The sequence below is a fragment of the Hippocampus zosterae genome, chromosome 12, assembly GCF_025434085.1.
Source record: "Hippocampus zosterae strain Florida chromosome 12, ASM2543408v3, whole genome shotgun sequence".
Classification (NCBI taxonomy): domain Eukaryota; kingdom Metazoa; phylum Chordata; class Actinopteri; order Syngnathiformes; family Syngnathidae; genus Hippocampus; species Hippocampus zosterae.
The window spans coordinates 3,241,669-3,261,281 of record NC_067462.1 but is presented as its reverse complement, the minus strand read 5'-3'; the positions used below and the strand labels follow the sequence as shown (position 1 = coordinate 3,261,281).

General features: G+C 44.9%; 2 protein-coding genes and 1 long non-coding RNA gene across 6 annotated transcripts in view; 2 read left to right on the top strand and 1 right to left on the bottom strand.

Moving 5' to 3' along the window:
• Window positions 1-5,756, bottom strand: part of LOC127612008 (uncharacterized) — a 7,403-nt gene extending 1,647 nt beyond the window's left edge. The window contains exons 1-2 of the long non-coding RNA XR_007965536.1: window positions 4,535-5,756; window positions 2,999-3,220 (exon numbers count right to left, since the gene is read on the bottom strand). This is a non-coding gene — a long non-coding RNA (uncharacterized LOC127612008). The remainder of the gene's footprint in view (window positions 1-2,998; window positions 3,221-4,534) is intronic.
• The window catches only part of cacnb4a (calcium channel, voltage-dependent, beta 4a subunit), a 26,647-nt gene extending 10,940 nt beyond the window's left edge, over window positions 1-15,707 (top strand). For all 3 annotated transcript variants that reach the window (XM_052082881.1, XM_052082880.1, XM_052082882.1), the window contains 6 exons: window positions 13,962-14,020; window positions 14,108-14,217; window positions 14,351-14,502; window positions 14,579-14,674; window positions 14,764-14,931; window positions 15,073-15,707. In XM_052082881.1, the coding sequence (XP_051938841.1) occupies window positions 13,962-14,020; window positions 14,108-14,217; window positions 14,351-14,502; window positions 14,579-14,674; window positions 14,764-14,931; window positions 15,073-15,291 (804 nt within the window). In that variant the 3' untranslated portion in view covers window positions 15,292-15,707. The remainder of the gene's footprint in view (window positions 1-13,961; window positions 14,021-14,107; window positions 14,218-14,350; window positions 14,503-14,578; window positions 14,675-14,763; window positions 14,932-15,072) is intronic.
• arl5a (ADP-ribosylation factor-like 5A) overlaps window positions 1-19,613 on the top strand; it is a 21,461-nt gene extending 1,848 nt beyond the window's left edge. Inside the window, exons 1-6 of one of the 2 annotated variants that reach the window (XM_052082883.1) lie at window positions 16,002-16,360; window positions 17,203-17,263; window positions 17,530-17,677; window positions 18,244-18,327; window positions 18,399-18,550; window positions 19,153-19,613. In XM_052082883.1, the coding sequence (XP_051938843.1) occupies window positions 16,315-16,360; window positions 17,203-17,263; window positions 17,530-17,677; window positions 18,244-18,327; window positions 18,399-18,550; window positions 19,153-19,201 (540 nt within the window). In that variant the 5' untranslated portion in view covers window positions 16,002-16,314 and the 3' untranslated portion in view covers window positions 19,202-19,613. Of the gene's footprint in view, window positions 1-16,001; window positions 16,361-17,202; window positions 17,264-17,529; window positions 17,678-18,243; window positions 18,328-18,398; window positions 18,551-19,152 lie in introns of those variants that run through there. The other variant, XM_052082884.1, reaches the window with a different exon arrangement.

Sequence of the window (19,613 nt, the reverse complement as noted above, 5' to 3'; positions counted from 1 at the left end):
TTGGTACATTTAATTTTTTCCAATAATATTTAACTTAGAATTTAATGGCTGTAATGCGTTCCATAAAAGATGGAACAGCTAGCAAAAAAAATAATGTTGAGAAATGCTCATCAAACCCCTGTTTGTCACATCCCACCGGTGAACAGGCTAACTGTGAATGGGTGGGTGCCATGATTGGGTCAAAAAGTAGCTATCCTGAATTCACAAGCAAAGATTGGGTGATGGTCACCACAAGTTGAATCGTTGAAGCACAGAGTTTCACAACGTATAATTGCAAGGAATTGAGGGATTACGTCATCTTTGGTCCATAATATCAAAAGGTTCAGAGAATCTGGACCAATCAGTGCATGTAAGCGGCAAGGCCAAAAACAGATAACATTCAAAGGCCATGACCTTCGACCTATCAGAGAGCACTGCATCCAAAACAACCTTGTCCCAGCTTGTTTGGAACGTGTTGCAGCCATCAATTCCAACATAGTAGTGTAGCCAATTACCGTATTTTCACGACTATAAGGCGCCATTAAAAGTCTTAAATTGTCTCCAAAATGGACAGGACGCCTTATGGTGCGGAGCGTCCTTTATATGCGCTGAGTTCCAAAATCTGACTGACAGCCAACACGCTGTTTGTATAGAGAAAAGGCGGAAGTGACTGTGAAAGAAGTCGGCCAATCAGAGAAGGGTGGGCGTGTATATATACATATATGGAGAGGGAGAGAGAGAGAGAGAGAGGGAGAGAGAGGACAGACAAGCTAGTCCGCCAATGGTGAAGGGTGGGCGTGTAAGTGGACGCCTCAAGCCAGTACCAACACTTGTATAGCGTGTGGCAATGTGCATTGTTGCAAAACAACTCCGGTTTTGGTTTCTAAGAACCCCTGAAAATAAATTCGACAAAGAGACATGCCTACGAAGCTCAGTTAAAACTTAAAGCCACCGGTTATGCTTTTGGCATGCGTGACCATCTCACAGCAGCGGTGAAAAATCAAGTCAAGCAAATGAACTCTGAGCTTGCCGTTATTCCCGGAGGCTTGACTAAAGAACTCCAACCGCTGGACATTGGCATCAACCGGGCGTTCAAAGTAAAGTTGCGAACAGCATGGGAACAATGATCGATGGCAAACACAACTTTACAAAGAGTGAGAGGCAGCGCTGGGCGAGTTACGCCACAATACGCAACAACGAGAGGGAACGCGGCGTTTTTGATGGATTACGGTACTTGCACAATTGTTCAATTCTTTCTACACACACACGCGCTGCCACCATGTTTCGCTCTGTTCTTTACTTTCAAATGTGGGAAAGCTTCACACGAGAGAAATGTTGACTTTGCTGTTGCTACTCCTTCTTTCCGCTCGGCAATGCGTAGCAACTCACACTAGCATGTGATGCATTCAATGACAACTGAGATGTGCAGTCCTCTGCTTCTGATACAGAGGATGAGGACTTTGATGGATTTCTGGGTGATGATTGATCGAAAACGTGAGAACATTGTACGATGGCTAAATAAAATACACCCGAACTCAGTTCTGCTTTCGTTGCCTTTTTAAAAACTTGTTTTTATCTTATCTGTACGTCTTGGCATGCTACCGTATGCTTCAAGCTAACGTGTTAGAGTGCGCGCATGCATGCCGTATGTTTAAGCTGGCGTATGTTTTACCACTGTAAAACTGCGGCTATTCGTACGATGCGTCCTGTGTATGTGTAAAATACAGAAATGTCACGCATTAATGAGACTGCGGCCATTAGTACGATGCGTCGAATAGTCGTGAAAATACGGTAAATAGAGGTTGAACATGACATGCAAATCATTGTATTATGTATTAAATACAAGTTCGTGCTTCCATTAAGAATAGAGAAGATTTACTGGGCAACATATAACATTTGAAAGGTATGTTACAAGAACATGTTGTATGATTTCATGCTAGTCAGTGTGAACCAACCGACATAATTACATTTTGTTAGACCAATGCAAATATTTGGCAGAAATAAAATACTGATTCCTGATTCAAAATAACTATCATCCATAAATTATCTTCCCCCTTCAAGTGCATTCCAGTGGCAGCCAGTGAACGAGCCTGGTCTCTATTGAACGCGAATAGCAGGGGTTTCGAAAAACATCTTTTATATTGATAGATTACATTGTCCAGTGTGGGCAATGCATTTGATAAATGAAATGGTAAGAACATGAATCTAAATACAAAAATACCCAAAACAATGCTGTAATCGATCGTGTAATATTGTACAGTAGAAATTTTTGTTGTATGTCATTTCATAGTGCTTTAGGTGCTAGAGTGAATTTACGCCGCATTATTTCCCCCAAGAAACATTTGATTTATAACGGCTAAAAATACACAAGGATTAAATATAATTTATATATGTTCCTCATACTGCGTGACAACTGACCGGAACAAATTATGGAGAAATTAAAACTCTTGACATGTCCATTCATCCGTTCTGCCCCCCCCACCCCAAAAGCCGACTGCCCCCATGTCGAGCGTTGCCACGTACAAAGTTACACCAGTGTAGCCCCTGAAAACAGCTTAAAACGGAGCAAATGTAACCCTGCTCAGGAGGTGGTTTAAACATTTACTCTGGAGTAAATGCTAGTATGCGGGGCAGCACCGATATAAAATGGGACGTGTGAACGCTACAGGAGTAGACTTGCTACGCGTGAAAAGAGTTGATTACATACGGGTAGAATGTGTTGCTTTCGTGCTCGTTTGTACTTCTGTCATCTTTCCTTTTGTAGGAGACTGCACCGTCTCAGAGTTGATTGTGTAATTTGTTCCTTTATGTGTTCACAAACCCCCCCACAGAATTTATTTTGTGATGCCTTATGTTTCCTTTCCAATTGCCTTGCCATCTTTAAATTTGATTGGCCACAGTAGAAGCAATAATGACTTCTGTGCCAAACTCGTTTGCCTTCCCTTTTTGTAAATGCTTTTATGGTTAAAGAAGGATCTTCTTTGCTCATCTTTTGTTTTTACATAGGTTAATGGGTTACCTTCTTTACGAATTGCAGACATGACTGTGCTCCTCTGCTTCATATGTCTGATGACTTGTAGAGTCTTCACTGGATGTATCATAAGAACAATTTTTCTACCTTTGGATGGAATATCTCCTCGTCATCACTCGACTCAGAGGATGTCTTAGTTGGTTTGTATTCCTCATCTGATCCAAAAAGACTTGAGTCAGAATAATCACCATCTTCAGTGGGATTGTCCATCTGTTATTTAAAAAAAAAAAAAGATCAGAAAATACCATTGCAATTAATGATGTTAGAGAATAGTACTGATAATTCAGGCTTACATGACAAGATAGTTCTGTGGGATAAAATATTAATCGAACACATTAACATGGCAAAACAGAAATACCTTATAGAAATAACTTATTTTGTTTAATATGGGCAAATACAGCATTTGAAACTGACCGGGTAATCAATTAAAAGTTGACTTATTATAATTTTTAAAAATGTCTATATCACTCATTTCCAGTGCTTGGCAAAGATAGGTAAGTGCCGAAACCAAATAATGGTATCAGGCTTATACTGGCATTATTTTAAGGTTATCGTGGAGGCTGCCAATACCAGCAATCGATATTTCAGAAAATCAACATCAACATTCATCCACTAATTTGCCGATTAACGTCTAATCACTAAGTTGATATGAGTATGATAAGGTTAAGATTCATGCTGAGAATGCATCACTAGTGTGTTTTTATAAGCCTGGGCCAATAACTGGTTTGACGTTTGAAAAGTCAAAGTTTCAATCACCACTAATTCGGCTTTGCCAATAAGGATATTTGGGATCAATAAACGATGAGCGAGTGTGGTTACAAATCGCAAAGGTTGATGACAGTGACAATGTATGTTGCCACAAAAAAAAATCATCAAAATGTCCCCATAAAATAGTAGAAAGCTTAACAAACATAGAAAATATGCATCTCTCCTCATATAAGTGGGGGGTTTTTCAGCCCAAAATGCATAGGTTTTGGTGATCCACACATTTAACCTTTATTATTGTTTTTTATTCATTTATTATTTAATTTTAACTTTTGTGTTGATAATGGTTCACAGTATAATATTTCGTTCAACCCACTTTATCTGTAAATTGCTTGGTATTTTACATCGTCTTTTTGCAGTTACTTTCTGTATATGGAAAGACACTGGTTCCATTTGCAACTAATTCTCTGCTCAACTAAGATGGCGGCGGCGGCGAAAGACGCTGGGTCATTTGCAACTAATTTTCTGCTCAACTAAAATGGCGACGACGACGGCGGCGGGGGGGGGGGCGTGTTAAAACTTCATTTTACCACACCAACGGCCTATTCTGTGGCGCTGTATTGTGTGTCTGACGGCCTATTGAAAGTTTGTTTGAGAGGAAACTTTCTATCTTGGTGACAACTCCTTAGGTACAGCATAGTAGAGTTATTCATATAGTTGGTTTCACTCTAATGCTGATATAACACGAACCTTTGAGCCTGCCCGAATTACTTAGAATAACTAACTTGTAAGAAAATATTCAAAACTTGAGTGTCTTACCTGCTTTAATTCTGAAGTATTTGTCACTTTCTGGGGTTTTCTCGATGATGCTGACTCGTACGCTCACTCTTCTCAACGCCTTCCTTTTGTGCAGGTAGCAAAGCGCGCGTTTCCTAATTGATGGTCAGCGAGTGTGATGTGGGGGAGGGTAGCTGTAGAAACTCGTTTCCTGCAACGTAACTGTGACGTTTTGGGGTGTGAAAACAGCCCCGCCCCTTCATAACCAAAACTCCTTCACTTTTCCTCTGAGGTCCGTTTTGAAGTGGGGCATAGTAAATGTCAAGCAATATCAACATATTTTATGAACTCTTGTTTACACCAATGTCATGTACTCCTAAAATGAGCACAGCATATATACATGTGTGTGTATATACATACTGTATATATATACAGTATACACACACACACACATATTTTAAAAACGACTTAAAATATTGTAATTGTTCTGAAAGCAACATTATTCCCAAATGCTAATATGGAATTGTGATGAAACATCATTATTATTTACTTATTGGATGCAATTCGTATTATACAGTTTCAATGTCCAAAGCAGAATAAAACGAATTAGATTTTCTGGGGACACGACTGCAACACTCAACTCTTCTTGCAAAGCTTTGTTGCTGCTGTATGAACCGCGCTCCTAATTGATCACGTGCTCAAACTAGTGTGGGGGAGGGGAGCTGAATAAACTAGGTTCAAACAGTGCAACTGCGAGGGTTTGGAGCTGGGAACAGCCCCTCCCCCCTTCATGGCCAACGATAAACTAAAATTGCTCAGCCTTTAACTTTTATTTTACTCTGCGGTCTGTTTTGAGGGGAGCATGATAAATTTCAAGCAACATCTATATGTTTCAGCAACTGTAATAACACAAATGTATATACCTGTTCATATTTTTTAAACCAGACTTAAATATTATAATTGTTCAATGAAACATAATTACAGTAAGTATTGCCATCTATGGACTTCTGTCAAACGAAAATTCCCTCACCCAGAATAAAAATCTATGCATTACACATTTGAGTACGATATTACATTATATGATTGCTTCAGGAGTATGAGGTACCGAATCCCCTGATGCGGGCACTTTGGTCCCTCCACCACAGATGTCAGAATTTGGTTCACATTACCGGCAGTAAGTCAGAATCGTTTCCAGTGAGGGTTGGACTCCGCCAAGGCTGCCCTTTGTCATCGATTCTGTTCATAAACTTTACGGACATTGGCAATTTCTAGGCGCAGTTTTAAGTGTTGATGGGGGTCCATTTTGGTGGCCTCAGTATTACATCTCTGCTTATTGCAGATGATGTGGGACTGTTGGCTCTTTCAAGCAGGGCCCTTCAACTCTCACTTGAGCGTTTCGCAGCTGAGTATGAAGTGGTTGGGATGAAAATCAGTCGGAAAAGGGTGGAGTTCTCTCTCCGGGTCTGGGAGGAGATCTTGTCCCAAGTGGAGGAGTTTAAGTATTTTGGGGTCTTGTTTGCAAGTGAGGGCAGGAGGGAATGAGAGATCGACAGGCGCAGCGGTGAAGCGGCTGCTGCTTGCTCTGCGTGCTTTGTATCGGTCAGTCGTGGTGAAGAAGGAGCTGAGCCAAAGGGCGAAGCTCTCAATTTACCGGTTGATCTACGTTCCAACCCTCATCTACTGTCATGAGCAATGAGTCGTGACCGAAAGAATGAGATCCCAGATACAAGCGGCCGAAATGAGTTTTAAAGGTGTTCCGGGCATGTCCCACCGGCAGGAGGCCCCGGGGACAACCCAAGACACGCTGGAGAGACTGTGTCACTCAGCTGGCCTGGGAACGTTTCAGAATCCCCGGGAAGAGCTAGGAGAAGTGGCTGGGGAGAGGGAAGTCTGGGCTTCCCTGCTAAAGCTGCTGCCCCTGTTACCCGACCTTGGATAAGCGGTGGAATATGGATGGATGGATATTACATTAGTGATCGATTCATAACAACGGACGAACGTTCCGATAAATGGAACCTGGAAGCCATACGGAAGCTCGAATTAGAGCAAACTCAAGCAAGTCCCGTTCGATACCGCGGAATAACTGTCTGCACCACTTTTTACTCTCTTTGGCACAAAAACAGCAGAATCTCTCTATTAGTATGCGTTTACTGGAATCGTGAACGACTTTCTATTCCATTCATTTACATTTACGTCCTGTCGATCGTTGCATCCAAACAAAGGAATGGTAATGACTGTGGAAGAGAACATGGAATGCATCCGATTAGATGCTCAAAGCAAGTTGCTTGTGGCTCGACGGACTGTAGAGTAAATGAACGTTTCCTGGAATGCTTGACCTGCTATCATGCTAACTCAACTCAACATTATTTATAGAGCACTTTCAAACAGCCATCGCTGCATACAAAGTGCTTTACATGGAGCAATTTAACATATACAACAAACAGTAAAGCAGTCTGTAATAAATACGGTAGAAAGCACCGAACAGCAAAACCAAGAACAAATCTAAGTCATGGTGAGTCAAATGCCAAAGAATACAAGTGAGTTTTGAGGCGCGTTTTGAAGATGGGCAGCGAGGAGGCTTGCCGAATGTTCAGTGGGAGGTCATTCCAGAGAGAGGGACCAGCAACAGAAAAGGCTCCATCCCCTCTGAGCCTCAGTTTAGTTCTTGGTCCTTCTAATAATGTCTGGTCCGCAGACCAGATGAGGTCAGCGAGGTAAGGTGGCACGAGGTAATTTAGAGATTTGAAAAGGTCATTTAGAGATTTGAAAACAATTTGCGCTAACTGGAGCGCTAATCAGAGAGAAGGCGAGTTCCATCGCGCTATGGGCATGGAGGACTTTGAAGGGTCCCGTGGATGCCTTCAGACATTTGTTGCACAACATCAGCTGAGCAACGCTGTCTTGGGTGGTGATCGAGGGGAGGTCAAGTTCGAGATAGTGAGTGATTGGAAAGAAAAGCCACCAGCTGTTATAGGTCTCATTTTGGAGCAAAGAGCCCTCATTTTGTGACTACTCTTGTTATAATGTATTTTGTTCATATACCTGTACTGTATACTGCCGTTTTTGTGTTATTTGTGTTGTTGGGGCATATATTTTTGCATTTTACTGCTTGTGTTCTTACACATGTATTTTGTTAACACACTTGCATGTTCATAAAGGACGTGTACCGTAGTCATGTCCCACATAAGGAAATTCTGTTATCAAGACTGATTGAGCAACGCAAACATGATTTCTTACTAAAGAATACTTACTGTTGTTACTTATTGAATGCAAGTCATATTTTCCAGTTTCAATGTCCAAAGCTGAATGAAATAAATTGGATATGCTGGGGACACTTCTGCAATACAGTACCTAACTCATTTTTTTCTTGCAAAGCGTTGTGGCTGGCTTCTGCGCAGCTCTGCTAAATGAAATGTAAACAAACTCATGTCTGGGGGGAGGGGTGCTGCAAAAACTTCGTTTTGGAGCAGGTAAGAGCCGCTCCTCTTCATGGCCAATGACTAAGTCAATTATCAAAATTGCCATAGCCTTTTTGAACTTTGAGGTCTGCTGTGAAGGCGAGCATGATAAATTTTGAGCAACATCTACATACAGTATTTGAGTAACTAGGCTCACCAATGTCACATACTCCGCGCACACACAGTATATTTAAACTGACTTACAATTTTACAATTGTTTTTAAAGCAACATAATTCCAAACTCTAATATGGAATTTAGATGAAACAATTATTTACTTATTGAATGCAAGTCATATTTTCCAGTTTCAATGTCCAAAGCTGAATGAAATAAATTGGATATGCTGGGGACACTTCTGCAATACAGTACCTAACTCATTTTTTTCTTGCAAAGCGTTGTGGCTGGCTTCTGCGCAGCTCTGCTAAATGAAATGTAAACAAACTCATGTCTGGGGGGAGGGGTGCTGCAAAAACTTCGTTTTGGAGCAGGTAACAGCCGCTCCCCTTCATGGCCAATGATTAAGTCAATTATCAAAGTTCCCACAGCCTTTGTGAACTTTGAGGTCTGATGTGAAGGAGAGCATGATAAATTTTGAGCAACATCTACATACAGTATTTGAGTAACGAGGATCACCAATGTCACATACTTCTAAAATAATTACAGCAAATAAAATTATATATATGTTCACAAACACAACCGCACACACAGTATATTTAAACTGACTTAAAAATTTACAATTGTTTTTAAAGCAACATAATTCCAAACTCTAATATGGAATTTAATCGTTTCTTGGTTTCTTGGAATTGGAATTCTTTACTTATTGAATGCAAGTCATATTTTCCAGTTTCAATGTCCAAAGCAGAATAAAATGAATTGGATTTTCTGGGGCCCTCCGTGAGTCGTCACCTTACCGTGGTGGAGGGGTTTGTGTGTCCCAATGATCCTAGAAGCTAAGTTGTCTGGGGCTTTATGCCCCTGGCAGGGTCACCCATGGCAAACAGGTTCTAGGTGAGGGGCCAGACAAAGCACGGCTCAAAGACCCCAATGATGAATACAATAAATGGATCTAGGTTTCCCTTGCCCGGACGCGGGTCACCGGGGCCCCCTTCTGGAGCCAGGCCTGGAGGTGGGGCTCGTTGGCAGGCGCCTGGTGGCCGGGCCTACACCCATGGGGGCCGGCCGGGCACAGCCCGAAGAGGCAACGTGGGTCCCCCTTCCCATGGGCTCACCACCCATGAGAGGGGCCAAATGGGTCGGGTGCAATGTGAGCTGGGCGGCAGCCAAAGGCGGGGACCCTGGCGGTCCGATCCTCGGCTGCAGAAGCTAGCTCTTGGGACATGGAATGTCACCTCTCTGGCAGGGAAGGAGCCCGAGCTGGTGTGTGAGGCAGAGAATTTCCGACTGGATATAGTCGGACTTGCCTCCACACACAGCCTGGGTTCTGGTGCCAGTTCTCTCGAGAGGGGTTGGACTCTCTTCCACTCTGGAGTTGCTCACGGTGAGAGGCGCAGAGCAGGTGTGGGCATACTCATTGCCCCCCGCCTCAGTGCCTGTACATTGGGGTTCACACCGGTAGACAAGAGGGTTGCCTCCCTCCGCCTTCGGGTGGGTGGACGGGTCCTGACTGTTGTTTGTGCATATGCACCAAACAGCAGCTCAGCATACCCACCCTTTTTGGAGTCCTTGGAGGGTGTGCTGGAGAGTACTCCTGCTGGGGACTCCCTTGTTCTGCTGGGGGACTTCAATGCTCACGTGGGGAATGACAGTGGTACCTGGAGGGGCGTGATTGGGAGGAACGGCCCCCCCGATCAGAACCCGAGTGGTGTTTTGTTATTGGACTTCTGTGCTCGTCACGGATTGTCCATAACGAACACCTTGTTAAAGCATAAGGGTGTCCATATGTGCACTTGGCACCAGGACACCCTAGGCCGCAGTTCGATGATCGACTTTGTAGTTGTATCATCGGATTTGCGGCCGCATGTTCTGGACACTCGGGTGAAGAGAGGGGCGGAGCTGTCAACTGATCACCACCTGGTGGTGAGTAGGCTCCGATGGTGGGGGAAGATGCCGGTCCGTGCTGGCAGACCCAAACGTATAGTGAGGGTTTGTTGGGAGCGTCTGGCGGAATCCCCTGTCAGAAGGAGTTTCAACTCCCACCTCCGACAGAGCTTTTCCCATGTTCCGGGGGAGACGGGGGACATTGAGTCCGAGTCCCATGTTCCGTGCCTCTATTGTTGAGGCGGCCAATCTGAGTTGTGGCCGTAAGGTGGTTGGTGCCTGTCGTGGCGGCAACCCCCGTACTCGCTGGTGGACACCAGCAGTAAGGGATGCCGTCAAGCTGAAGAAGGAGTCCTATCGAGCCTTTATGGCCTGTGGGACCCCAGAGGCAGCTGACGGGTATCGACTGGCCAAGCGGACCGCGGCTTCGGTGGTCGCCGAGGCAAAAACCCGAGCGTGGGAAGAGTTCGGCGAGGCCATGGAAGCCGACTTCCGGACGGCTTCGAGGAAATTCTGGTCAACCATCCGACGTCTCAGGAGGGGGAAGCAGTGCACCACTAACACTGTGTACAGCTGGGATGGGGCGCTGCTGACTTCGACTCGGGACGTTGTGAACCGGTGGGCAGAGTACTTCGAAGACCTCCTCAACTCCACCAACACGCCTTCCTTGGAGGAAGCAGAGCCTGGGGACTCTGAGGTGGGCTCTCCTATCTCTGTGGTTGAAGTCACCGATGTGGTTAAAAAGCTCCTCGGTGGTAGGGCCCCAGGGGTGGATGAGATCCGCCCGGAGTTCCTCAAGGCTCTGGATGTTGTGGGGCTGTCCTGGTTGACACGCCTCTGCAACATCGCGTGGTCAACAGGGAGAGTGCCTCTGGATTGGCAGACCGGGGTGGTAGTCCCTCTTTTTAAAAAGGGGGACCGGAGGGTGTGTTCCAACTACAGAGGGATCACACTCCTCAACCTCCCTGGTAAGGTCTATTCAGGGGTGCTGGAGAGGAGGGTCCGTCAGGAAGTCGAGCTGCCAATTGAGGAGGAGCAGTGTGGTTTTCGTCCCGGCCGTGGAACAGTGGACCAGCTCTACACCCTTAGCAGGGTCCTTGAGGGTATGTGGGAATTCGCCCAACCAGTCTACATGTGTTTTGTGGACTTGGAGAAGGCGTTTGACCGTGTCCCTCGGGGAGTTCTGTGGGGGGTGCTTCGTGGGTATGGGGTACCGAACCCCCTGATACGGGCTGTTCGGTCACTATACCACCGATGTCAGAGTTTGGTTCGCATTGCCAGCAGTAAGTCGGAATCGTTTCCAGTGGGGGTAGGACTCCGCCAAGGCTGCTGTTTGTCGCTGATTCTGTTCATAACCTTTATGGACAGAATTTCTAGGCGCAGCCGAAGCGTTGAGGGGGTCCGTTTTGGGGGCCTCAGTATTGCATCCCTGCTTTTTGCAGATGATGTGGTGCTGTTGGCTCCTTCAAACGGGGCTCTCCAACTCTCACTGGAGCATTTCGCAGCCGAGTGTGAAGCGGTTGGGATGAGAATCAGCACCTCCAAATCTGAAACCATGGTCCTCAGTCGGAAAAGGGTGGAGTGCCCCCTCCGGGTCGGGGAAGAGATCTTACCCCAAGTGGAGGAGTTCAAGTATCTTGGGGTCTTGTTCACGAGTGGGGGTAGGAGGGAGCGGGAGATCGACAGGCGGATCGGTGCAGCGTCTGCTGTGATGCGGACGTTGTATCGGTCTGTCGTGGTGAAGAAGGAGCTGAGCCAAAGGGCGAAGCTCTCAATTTACCGGTCGATCTACGTCCCAACCCTCACCTATGGTCACGAGCTATGGGTCGTGACCGAAAGAACGAGATCCCGGATACAAGCGGCCGAAATGAGTTTTCTCCGGAGGGTGTCCGGGCTCTCCCTTAGAGATAAGGTGAGAAGCTCAGTCATCCGGGAGGGGTTCAGAGTCGAGCCGCTTCTCCTCCACATCGAGAGGAGCCAGATGAGGTGGCTTGGGCATCTGATTCGGATGCCTCTTGAGCGCCTCACCGGTGAGGTGTTCCGGTCATGTCCCACCGGGAGGAGACCCAGAGGAAGACCCAGGACACGCTGGAGAGACTATGTCACCCAGCTTGCCTGGGAACGACTCGGGATCCCCCGGAGAGAGCTGGAAGAAGTAGCTAGGGAGAGAGAAGTCTGGGCTTCCCTGCTAAAGCTGTTGCCCCCGCGACCCGGCCCCGGATAAGCGGTAGATGATGGATGGATGGATGGATTTTCTGGGGAGCGGCCTGGTGAACTAGTGGTCCGTGTGTTGACCTCACAGTGCAGAGGTACCAGGTTCAATTTCAGCTCCGGCCACCCTGTGTGAAGTTTGCATGTTCTCCCCAGGTCTGTGTGGGTTCTCTCCAGATCCCACATTCCAAAAACATGCATGGCAGGCTAATTGAACAATCCAAATTGTCCCTTGGTGGTGAGTGTGAGCGCGGATGGTTGTTTGTCTGTGTGTGCCCTGCGATTGGCTGGCAACCGGTTCAGGGTGTCCCCTGCCTACTGACCGAAGACGGCTGGGATAGGCTCCAGCACCCCCCGTGACCCTTGTGAGGATAAAACGGATCGGAAAATGACTGAATGTATGTTACAATGAGAACTCCGACATGCCTGAGGCCGTAAATATGCTTACAGCTTTAACTTTTTTAATTTAATTGCACTTTCCTATTTCTATTTAATGTCGTAGTTTGAAAATATAAATAAGAAGTTCCTCACCAATTACTCAGTACTTGTGATTCTTTCACTACGTACATTCATTCATTCATTCATTCATCTTTCGAGCCGCTTGATCCTCACTAGGGTCGCGGGGGTGCTGGAGCCTATCCCAGCTGTCTTCGGGCAGTAGGCGGGGGACACCCTGAATCGGTTGCCAGCCAATCGCAGGGCACACAGAAACGTTCAACCATTCGCACTCACACTCACACCTAGGGACAATTTAGAGTGTTCAATCAGCCTGCTACGCATGTTTTTGGAATGTGGGAGGGAACCGGAGCACCCGGAGAAAACCCACGCCCGGGAGAACATGCAAACTCCACACAGGGAGGCTGGAGCTGGAATCGAACCCGGTACCTCTGCACTGTGAAGCCGACGTGCTAACCACTGGACTACCGGGCTGCCCCACTACGTACATATTTACTCTTAATCAAGGACTCTTTTTTTTACATGTCATATTTTTCAAAAGTAACACTAATACAATTGAGTGCACATTTATTCTGCCACCTCTGTCCTTGTGTCCTTATGGAAAAGATGAGACTGATGCCCTAAATATAATAGTAAATAATAGTTCCATCAGTAGTATACAATAGAATATAAAACATTACTCAGTAAAAATACTCACAGAGAGCTTTGCTTAATGTTAGAAATGTGCACTTCAAATTACAAATGTGGAGCTATGAAATGACAACTAAAACCTCAATATGTCACAAATGGAATAAGTGTGTACTTCACTAAATTATTTTAGGTTTTTTTATTTAGTGGTTTGATTTAAGGTGTAATTTCGGGTGGGTCTGAGGCCATATTCCAGACTTAGGTTTGCATAACAAGTTCTATTTCAGAACAAGATGTTTGTTAAAAAAGTTAAACTTAGACAAATATTAGATATAATAAAAAATACATCATTGTTTTACTTTCTAATAAGCCCATGAGACTGTTATCTATAGTTTCAGTTTTGTTGGAACAAAAATATTTCAGAAATCAATAGGTGGCGGTAGTGAGTAAAAAGTGTGTGTATTGAATTTAAATGAAAATACACACAAAAAATCATTTTTGGTATATTTGTGAGGACCTCTCTGAAACTTTGAGAGATGCCTATATAAACCCTCTAGAGGCCTTTAGAATGAAAAACTTGTGAGGACTGGCCTAAATGTCCTCACTTGTCAAAAATGTCCTCACTACGTTGGTCTTATAATCACAGTGGTCCTCACAAGTATAGCCATACAAACACACACACACACACACACACACACAGCAACACCTTCCGTCTCTGCAGGTGACCGACATGATGCAGAAGGCGCTGTTCGACTTCCTGAAGCACAGGTTTGACGGCAGGTGAGTCCCTCGTGCACACACACACGTGCGTCTTTCGAGTTCACGCGATCCAGGTTTCATGTGACCGGCGGCGTCTTGCGTTGGCAGGGTCTCCATCACCCGGGTAATGGCCGACATATCCTTGGCCAAGAGGTCAGTACTAAACAACCCCAGTAAGCGCGCCATCATTGAGAGGTCCAACACCCGCTCCAGCATCGGTAACGCCCTCACTCAATGATGCGCACGTGTCTTGTATGTGGAGGCCCGAGTGTTTATTTTTTGTGCGTGGGGCGGAATAGCTCGGTGGTAGAGGCGCTTGGTATTTATACGGTGTCTTTGATTCCGGCGTAGCTGAGGTGCAGAGCGAGATCGAGCGCATCTTCGAGCTGGCGCGCTCACTGCAGCTGGTGGTGCTGGACGCCGACACCGTCAACCACCCGGCGCAGCTCGTCAAGACCTCATTGGCGCCCATTCTGGTCCACGTCAAAGTGTCCTCGCCTAAGGTGAGCGGCGGCGGATGAAAGAGGGGTCCGAGCTAAAGAGGCTAACGGATGCAGATTGTGGTTTTGATACCTTCAGGTCCTCCAGCGTCTCATCAAGTCTCGCGGCAAATCTCAAAGCAAACATTTGAACGTGCAGCTGGTGGCGGCTGAAAAACTTTCCCAGTGTCCTTCAGTAAGTAGCCACAGTTTTTCACCATCATTTTTTTTTTTTTTTACATCGGTTTTCCGTCACTTGTGCTTGTCCGTTGGCCCCCTCGACAGGAGATGTTTGACATCATCCTAGACGAGAACCAGCTGGAGGACGCCTGCGAGCACCTGGCCGACTACCTGGAAGCGTACTGGCGAGCCACGCACGCCCCTTCGCTCAACACCACGCCAGGACGCAACTTGAGCTCCACCGCGCTCTCACCGTATCCCGCCGTCATACAGGTCGTCGTTCAAGCTCAGCGACAAGTCGCAAGTCGACCAGTAAAGGATTGAAGTTGGAAATGCGAGACAAAAAAAAAAAATTAAAAATGAAAGTCATAAGATGCGAAAGATTCTAATCTATCGTTGTTTTCCCAAAAACAGGCCCAACGTAAGCACAACAACAACCCAAACGCATCACCCGTGGAGCGTCGCAGCCTGATGCCGGCCGAGCAAAACCTGCAGAACGAGCGAGCCAGGACAGGTCGCCACCGGTTGTCGTCAGGGTCCCAGCACAGCCGCGACCAGTCGCATGTGGTGGAGGAGGACCCCTACCTCCAAGAACCCTACCAGGATACTTATCAGCCTCACCGCAGGCCCTGAAAACATCTTCAGGAAGCAAATGGTAGACTGTGTCATGATCGTAATGATGATATGTCGTTCTAGAGATACGATTTATTTTGTTAGCAATGAAACACAACATGTGGGTTTTTTTTCTTTCTTTTTAATCAACAAGCACATCAAGGTGATGTCCTTGGAGTATTTTTACATGGAAATACACATATTATACTCAGTTGGCCTCGTACTAAGTTGGAGACATTTAATATTCATGTACCTTGACTTAAATCACTTGTATGTCAAATCAACTTTCCCCATTGAAATGGAAATGCCTATAATCTGTTGTAACTCCCCGAAAATATATAAGAATGTATTTTAGTAGAAAAAAATAGAAGTCAAAAGTATTGTACTTTTTAAAAACATGCAGTAACAGTATAATTAAATACAATGTAAAGAATGAAGCAGTTTGTGCATGTTTCATGTTTTCATTTAATGGACATTGTGTGGCTCCTTCTGGTGTCTACGCCTTAGCCACTAGAAGGCAATATACTACGGACATACAGTATGAAGGTGGATGCTAGCTATTTGTGGAGTGTCTGTGACCAGCCGTATATAACAAAAAACATGTGGTATGGTGGCGAATGCTGTATTTGACATATTTAGTTTCGTTTTATAATTCTCATTTACATTTGCATTCCCCAAAATGATTGACAAGTCATCACCCGCGAACAATGTAGCGGACTCGTGCCACTGCGCATGCGCATTGACTGCCATCGAGGCAGCCGCTCTCCTCTCAGCTGACATTTGCGGTAGTAAGATAGCCGCCGTGTTAGCAACGCAACCCCGCTCCCTTTCCGGCAAATTCCTCCACTTTCCCTCTTAATCCCCCCCAGGGTGACTGGCACAGGTGCGGGGGCGGCTTCTCTGCATCCTGTATGGCGTTAAATCGGCCATGGCGCTTGCGTTCAAACGCGTTGATAACCCTGTCGTGCTAATTAGCATCTAGGCTAGCTTGCTAGCTCGTTTGGGAAGTTCCGAGTTTGGCGAGGCGGTTCAGCTTTACCAACCATGGGAATACTTTTCACCAAGTTATGGAGGATTTTTAACCACCAAGGTAAGAAGCATTACGGCGTTTAAAGACGAGGCGAGAGCAAAACGACGCGATGCTAACAGGCCTGAGCTAACATATACACACACACACACACACACTTAAGGAATGCAATCGAGAATGGACACTTTATTAGGCACACTGTCTATTGGGGTACAATGTAACTTAAGGCACAATTTTCCTATTGGATATCATTGGTGGGTGTACCTAATAGAGTGTCTCCCCACAGGTTATTGATTATAATTTGGCTGACTTGGAGGAATGTTGACTCATGAACGAGATCGTAAAAGCTGAATGATTATCATTCGTTACCAAGTGTTTAATTTTATTCGGATTTCAGATTTGGAAAGAAAAAGTTGGACTACGGAGAGTTACATCGAAGCATGAGTATAAGAATGGGAGTCGTTTTTGTAATTTTTGTATTTAATGAGGGGAAAAAACACATGAAAATATCAAACTGTTCTAAGGAACATTATCATTATTTTATTTGAGAGAAGCAGTTGTAAGTTTGCAAGAGTTACATGAAAAATATTGTGGGAGAAAATGAGTGATTTTTGTACATTTTTAAAATCATGAGAAGAAAATGCAATGTTGTGAGAATGAAGTCGGTATCTTATCACGTGTGTATTATGATGGAAAAGTTGTCTTTTTGTGTGTGTTGATAAATTCTTTTAAGAGGAAAAAACGCAAAATAGTCTCATGCTAAAGCCGCACAAATTAAATTAAAAATTATTTATTTAAATACAGTACTGTCAAAATATATGATGCAGAAATGATGACCGAAGAATCTGAACATGAGTCAGCATTTTCCACGAAGCCTGTAATCAGTGTCGTCTCTTGTCTTCCAGAGCACAAAGTCATCATTGTCGGTCTAGACAACGCGGGCAAGACCACCATTCTTTACCAGTTGTGAGTACAGTACCTGTATTTTCACCATTGTGAGTGAATGCCTGAAATTGAATCCTAAGGTGTACGTTTTGTTTTGAAGCAGCCATTTTTAGGCAAATTCTAGAGTGTACAAAAAAATTCAAGTGACATTTTTGTTTAAAGCACAGCCATATCGGGCATCTCATCAGGTTAATATTCTGCGGATTTTACATGAAGATGGGGTGCATGGGCCTGTTTATAGCTGCTTGCAACTTATTTATATGTTTATTTTATTTTTTTGGTCATAGTTCCATGAACGAGGTGGTGCATACGTCGCCTACCATTGGTAGCAATGTAGAGGAGATCGTGGTGAAAAACACGCACTTCCTCATGTGGGACATCGGCGGGCAGGAGTCACTGAGGTCCTCGTGGAATACCTATTACACTAACACGGAGGTAACACATCTTTATTTCTTATTTATGTATTTATATATATCAGAAGGTGAGAGACCGCCTCCATTCCTTCATGTCGTGAGATATTTAGGCATACAAAATCATATGAGTTGGAAAGAAAACTGAGATGACACGCTATTGGGATATAAGTAAACACTAAGAGATCCATTTAATGTGACTTTCCCTCCTGGAGATACATTACGGATTTTTTTCCTCATCAAATTACTCACTGCAGAATTTATAAATGTCCACCAGATGGTGCTATTTCCCCTATTCAAAGCATGCAGCACATTTTCACACTATTCTTGTCATGGTGATTCACTACTGAAATGGTAACTGTTTGCTGTTGATAATGGTTTGCATGTAAAGAGGGTTAAAATACCAGAAACACATTTGGCCACCATTGTTTTTCCCCGATTCAAAGCCTTCAGCAATCTTTCACACCCTACCACTGTTTTCATCACAAACGCCTTGCTACTGAAATGATTCTATCTCTATCCATCCCAAACATTAGAATTTTTGATATGCATCATTGAGGACTTAGTCAAGGGCTAATGTTTGTGTTGTAGTTTGTGATCGTGGTGGTCGACAGCACTGACCGGGAAAGAATCTCAGTGACCAAAGAGGAGCTCTACAGAATGCTGGCGCATGAAGTAGGAGACGCCACACACAGGGATGCGTGTTATAATATGTATCAAGATTAATAATCACGTGTGTGGTGTAGGACCTGAGGAAGGCGGGACTCCTGGTGTTTGCCAACAAGCAGGATGTGAAGGGCTGCATGTCGGTGGCCGATATCTCGCACAGCCTGCAGCTCACAGCGGTCAAAGACCACCAATGGCACATCCAGGCCTGCTGTGCCCTCACCGGAGAAGGGTGACTCACATGCTAATACATGCAAAATGACAACATGCGAACAAACCACATGTGATTCAAGTCAAGCGTCTTTGCACTGAAGGATAAGACCATTTAAAAGACATTTCCGACACAAAATGGCCAGTTTCACTTAGCAACATGGAATTTGGTAGACATGTCTTCCATGAGTTGACCCACAAAAAAGTCAAGACACAGGTATTCTGGCATTTGTATCTGACGTGGCCATTACCAGTGGTCCTTAGAATCATTTGAAAAATCTTAAGCCTGGTTCACTTCGCAACATGAGATTTGGCTGACACGGCTATGATGATGAGACCCACAAAAAAGTCTCCAGAACTCAAGACCAAAAAGTCTGCGAAAGATGTCACCTTTGTGTTAAATTTGCCTTTTGAAATTTATTTTTCTATTTTTGGGAATTTTTGTTAAAATTCAGCCTTTTTATTTTTGGCAGAGGGAAATTTGATCAACACGACTGCCAAACTCCTAAAAGATTTTTATTGCAAAACGTCCATTATCTGCTTAGATTGTCCACTTTCAGGCCATCTAATCTTAAAATAACTGAAATTTAAGTCACCTCTTTGTTTTGTTGTTCTCTCCTCCAGCTTGTGTCAGGGTCTTGAGTGGATGATGTCACGGTTACGAGTCAGATGATGGCCTCTGAACGTTCATCTGGTCTCGCTCCAGGACTTTGATCGTGACGAGTTGGTGGCTTGGCCTCGGCCTTTTTCCCCACCAAGCTATTTTGAGGACCTTCTTTTTGTCTTGTGTGATAATTTATTGGATCAAGGACTTTATTTAAAGTGCACGCTTTTTCCTTTCAACAAGATGGAGGTCCTCTTCTGCAGCCCCCGCGGCCTTGACATAGTATTCCCGGACCAGCGACGTTGCGTCCAGTCCAGTATTGTTTTAACACGGTGCCTGTAGCAACATGGACGCTCGGTGTGATGTTGAATGAGGTGGATGGGAGTGGGACTGGTGGTGGGGGGGGGGGGGGGGTAATCACATGACGCACCCTCCTGAAGATAAAACCAGTCAATTAAATGTTTTTATCTGTTCATCTCAA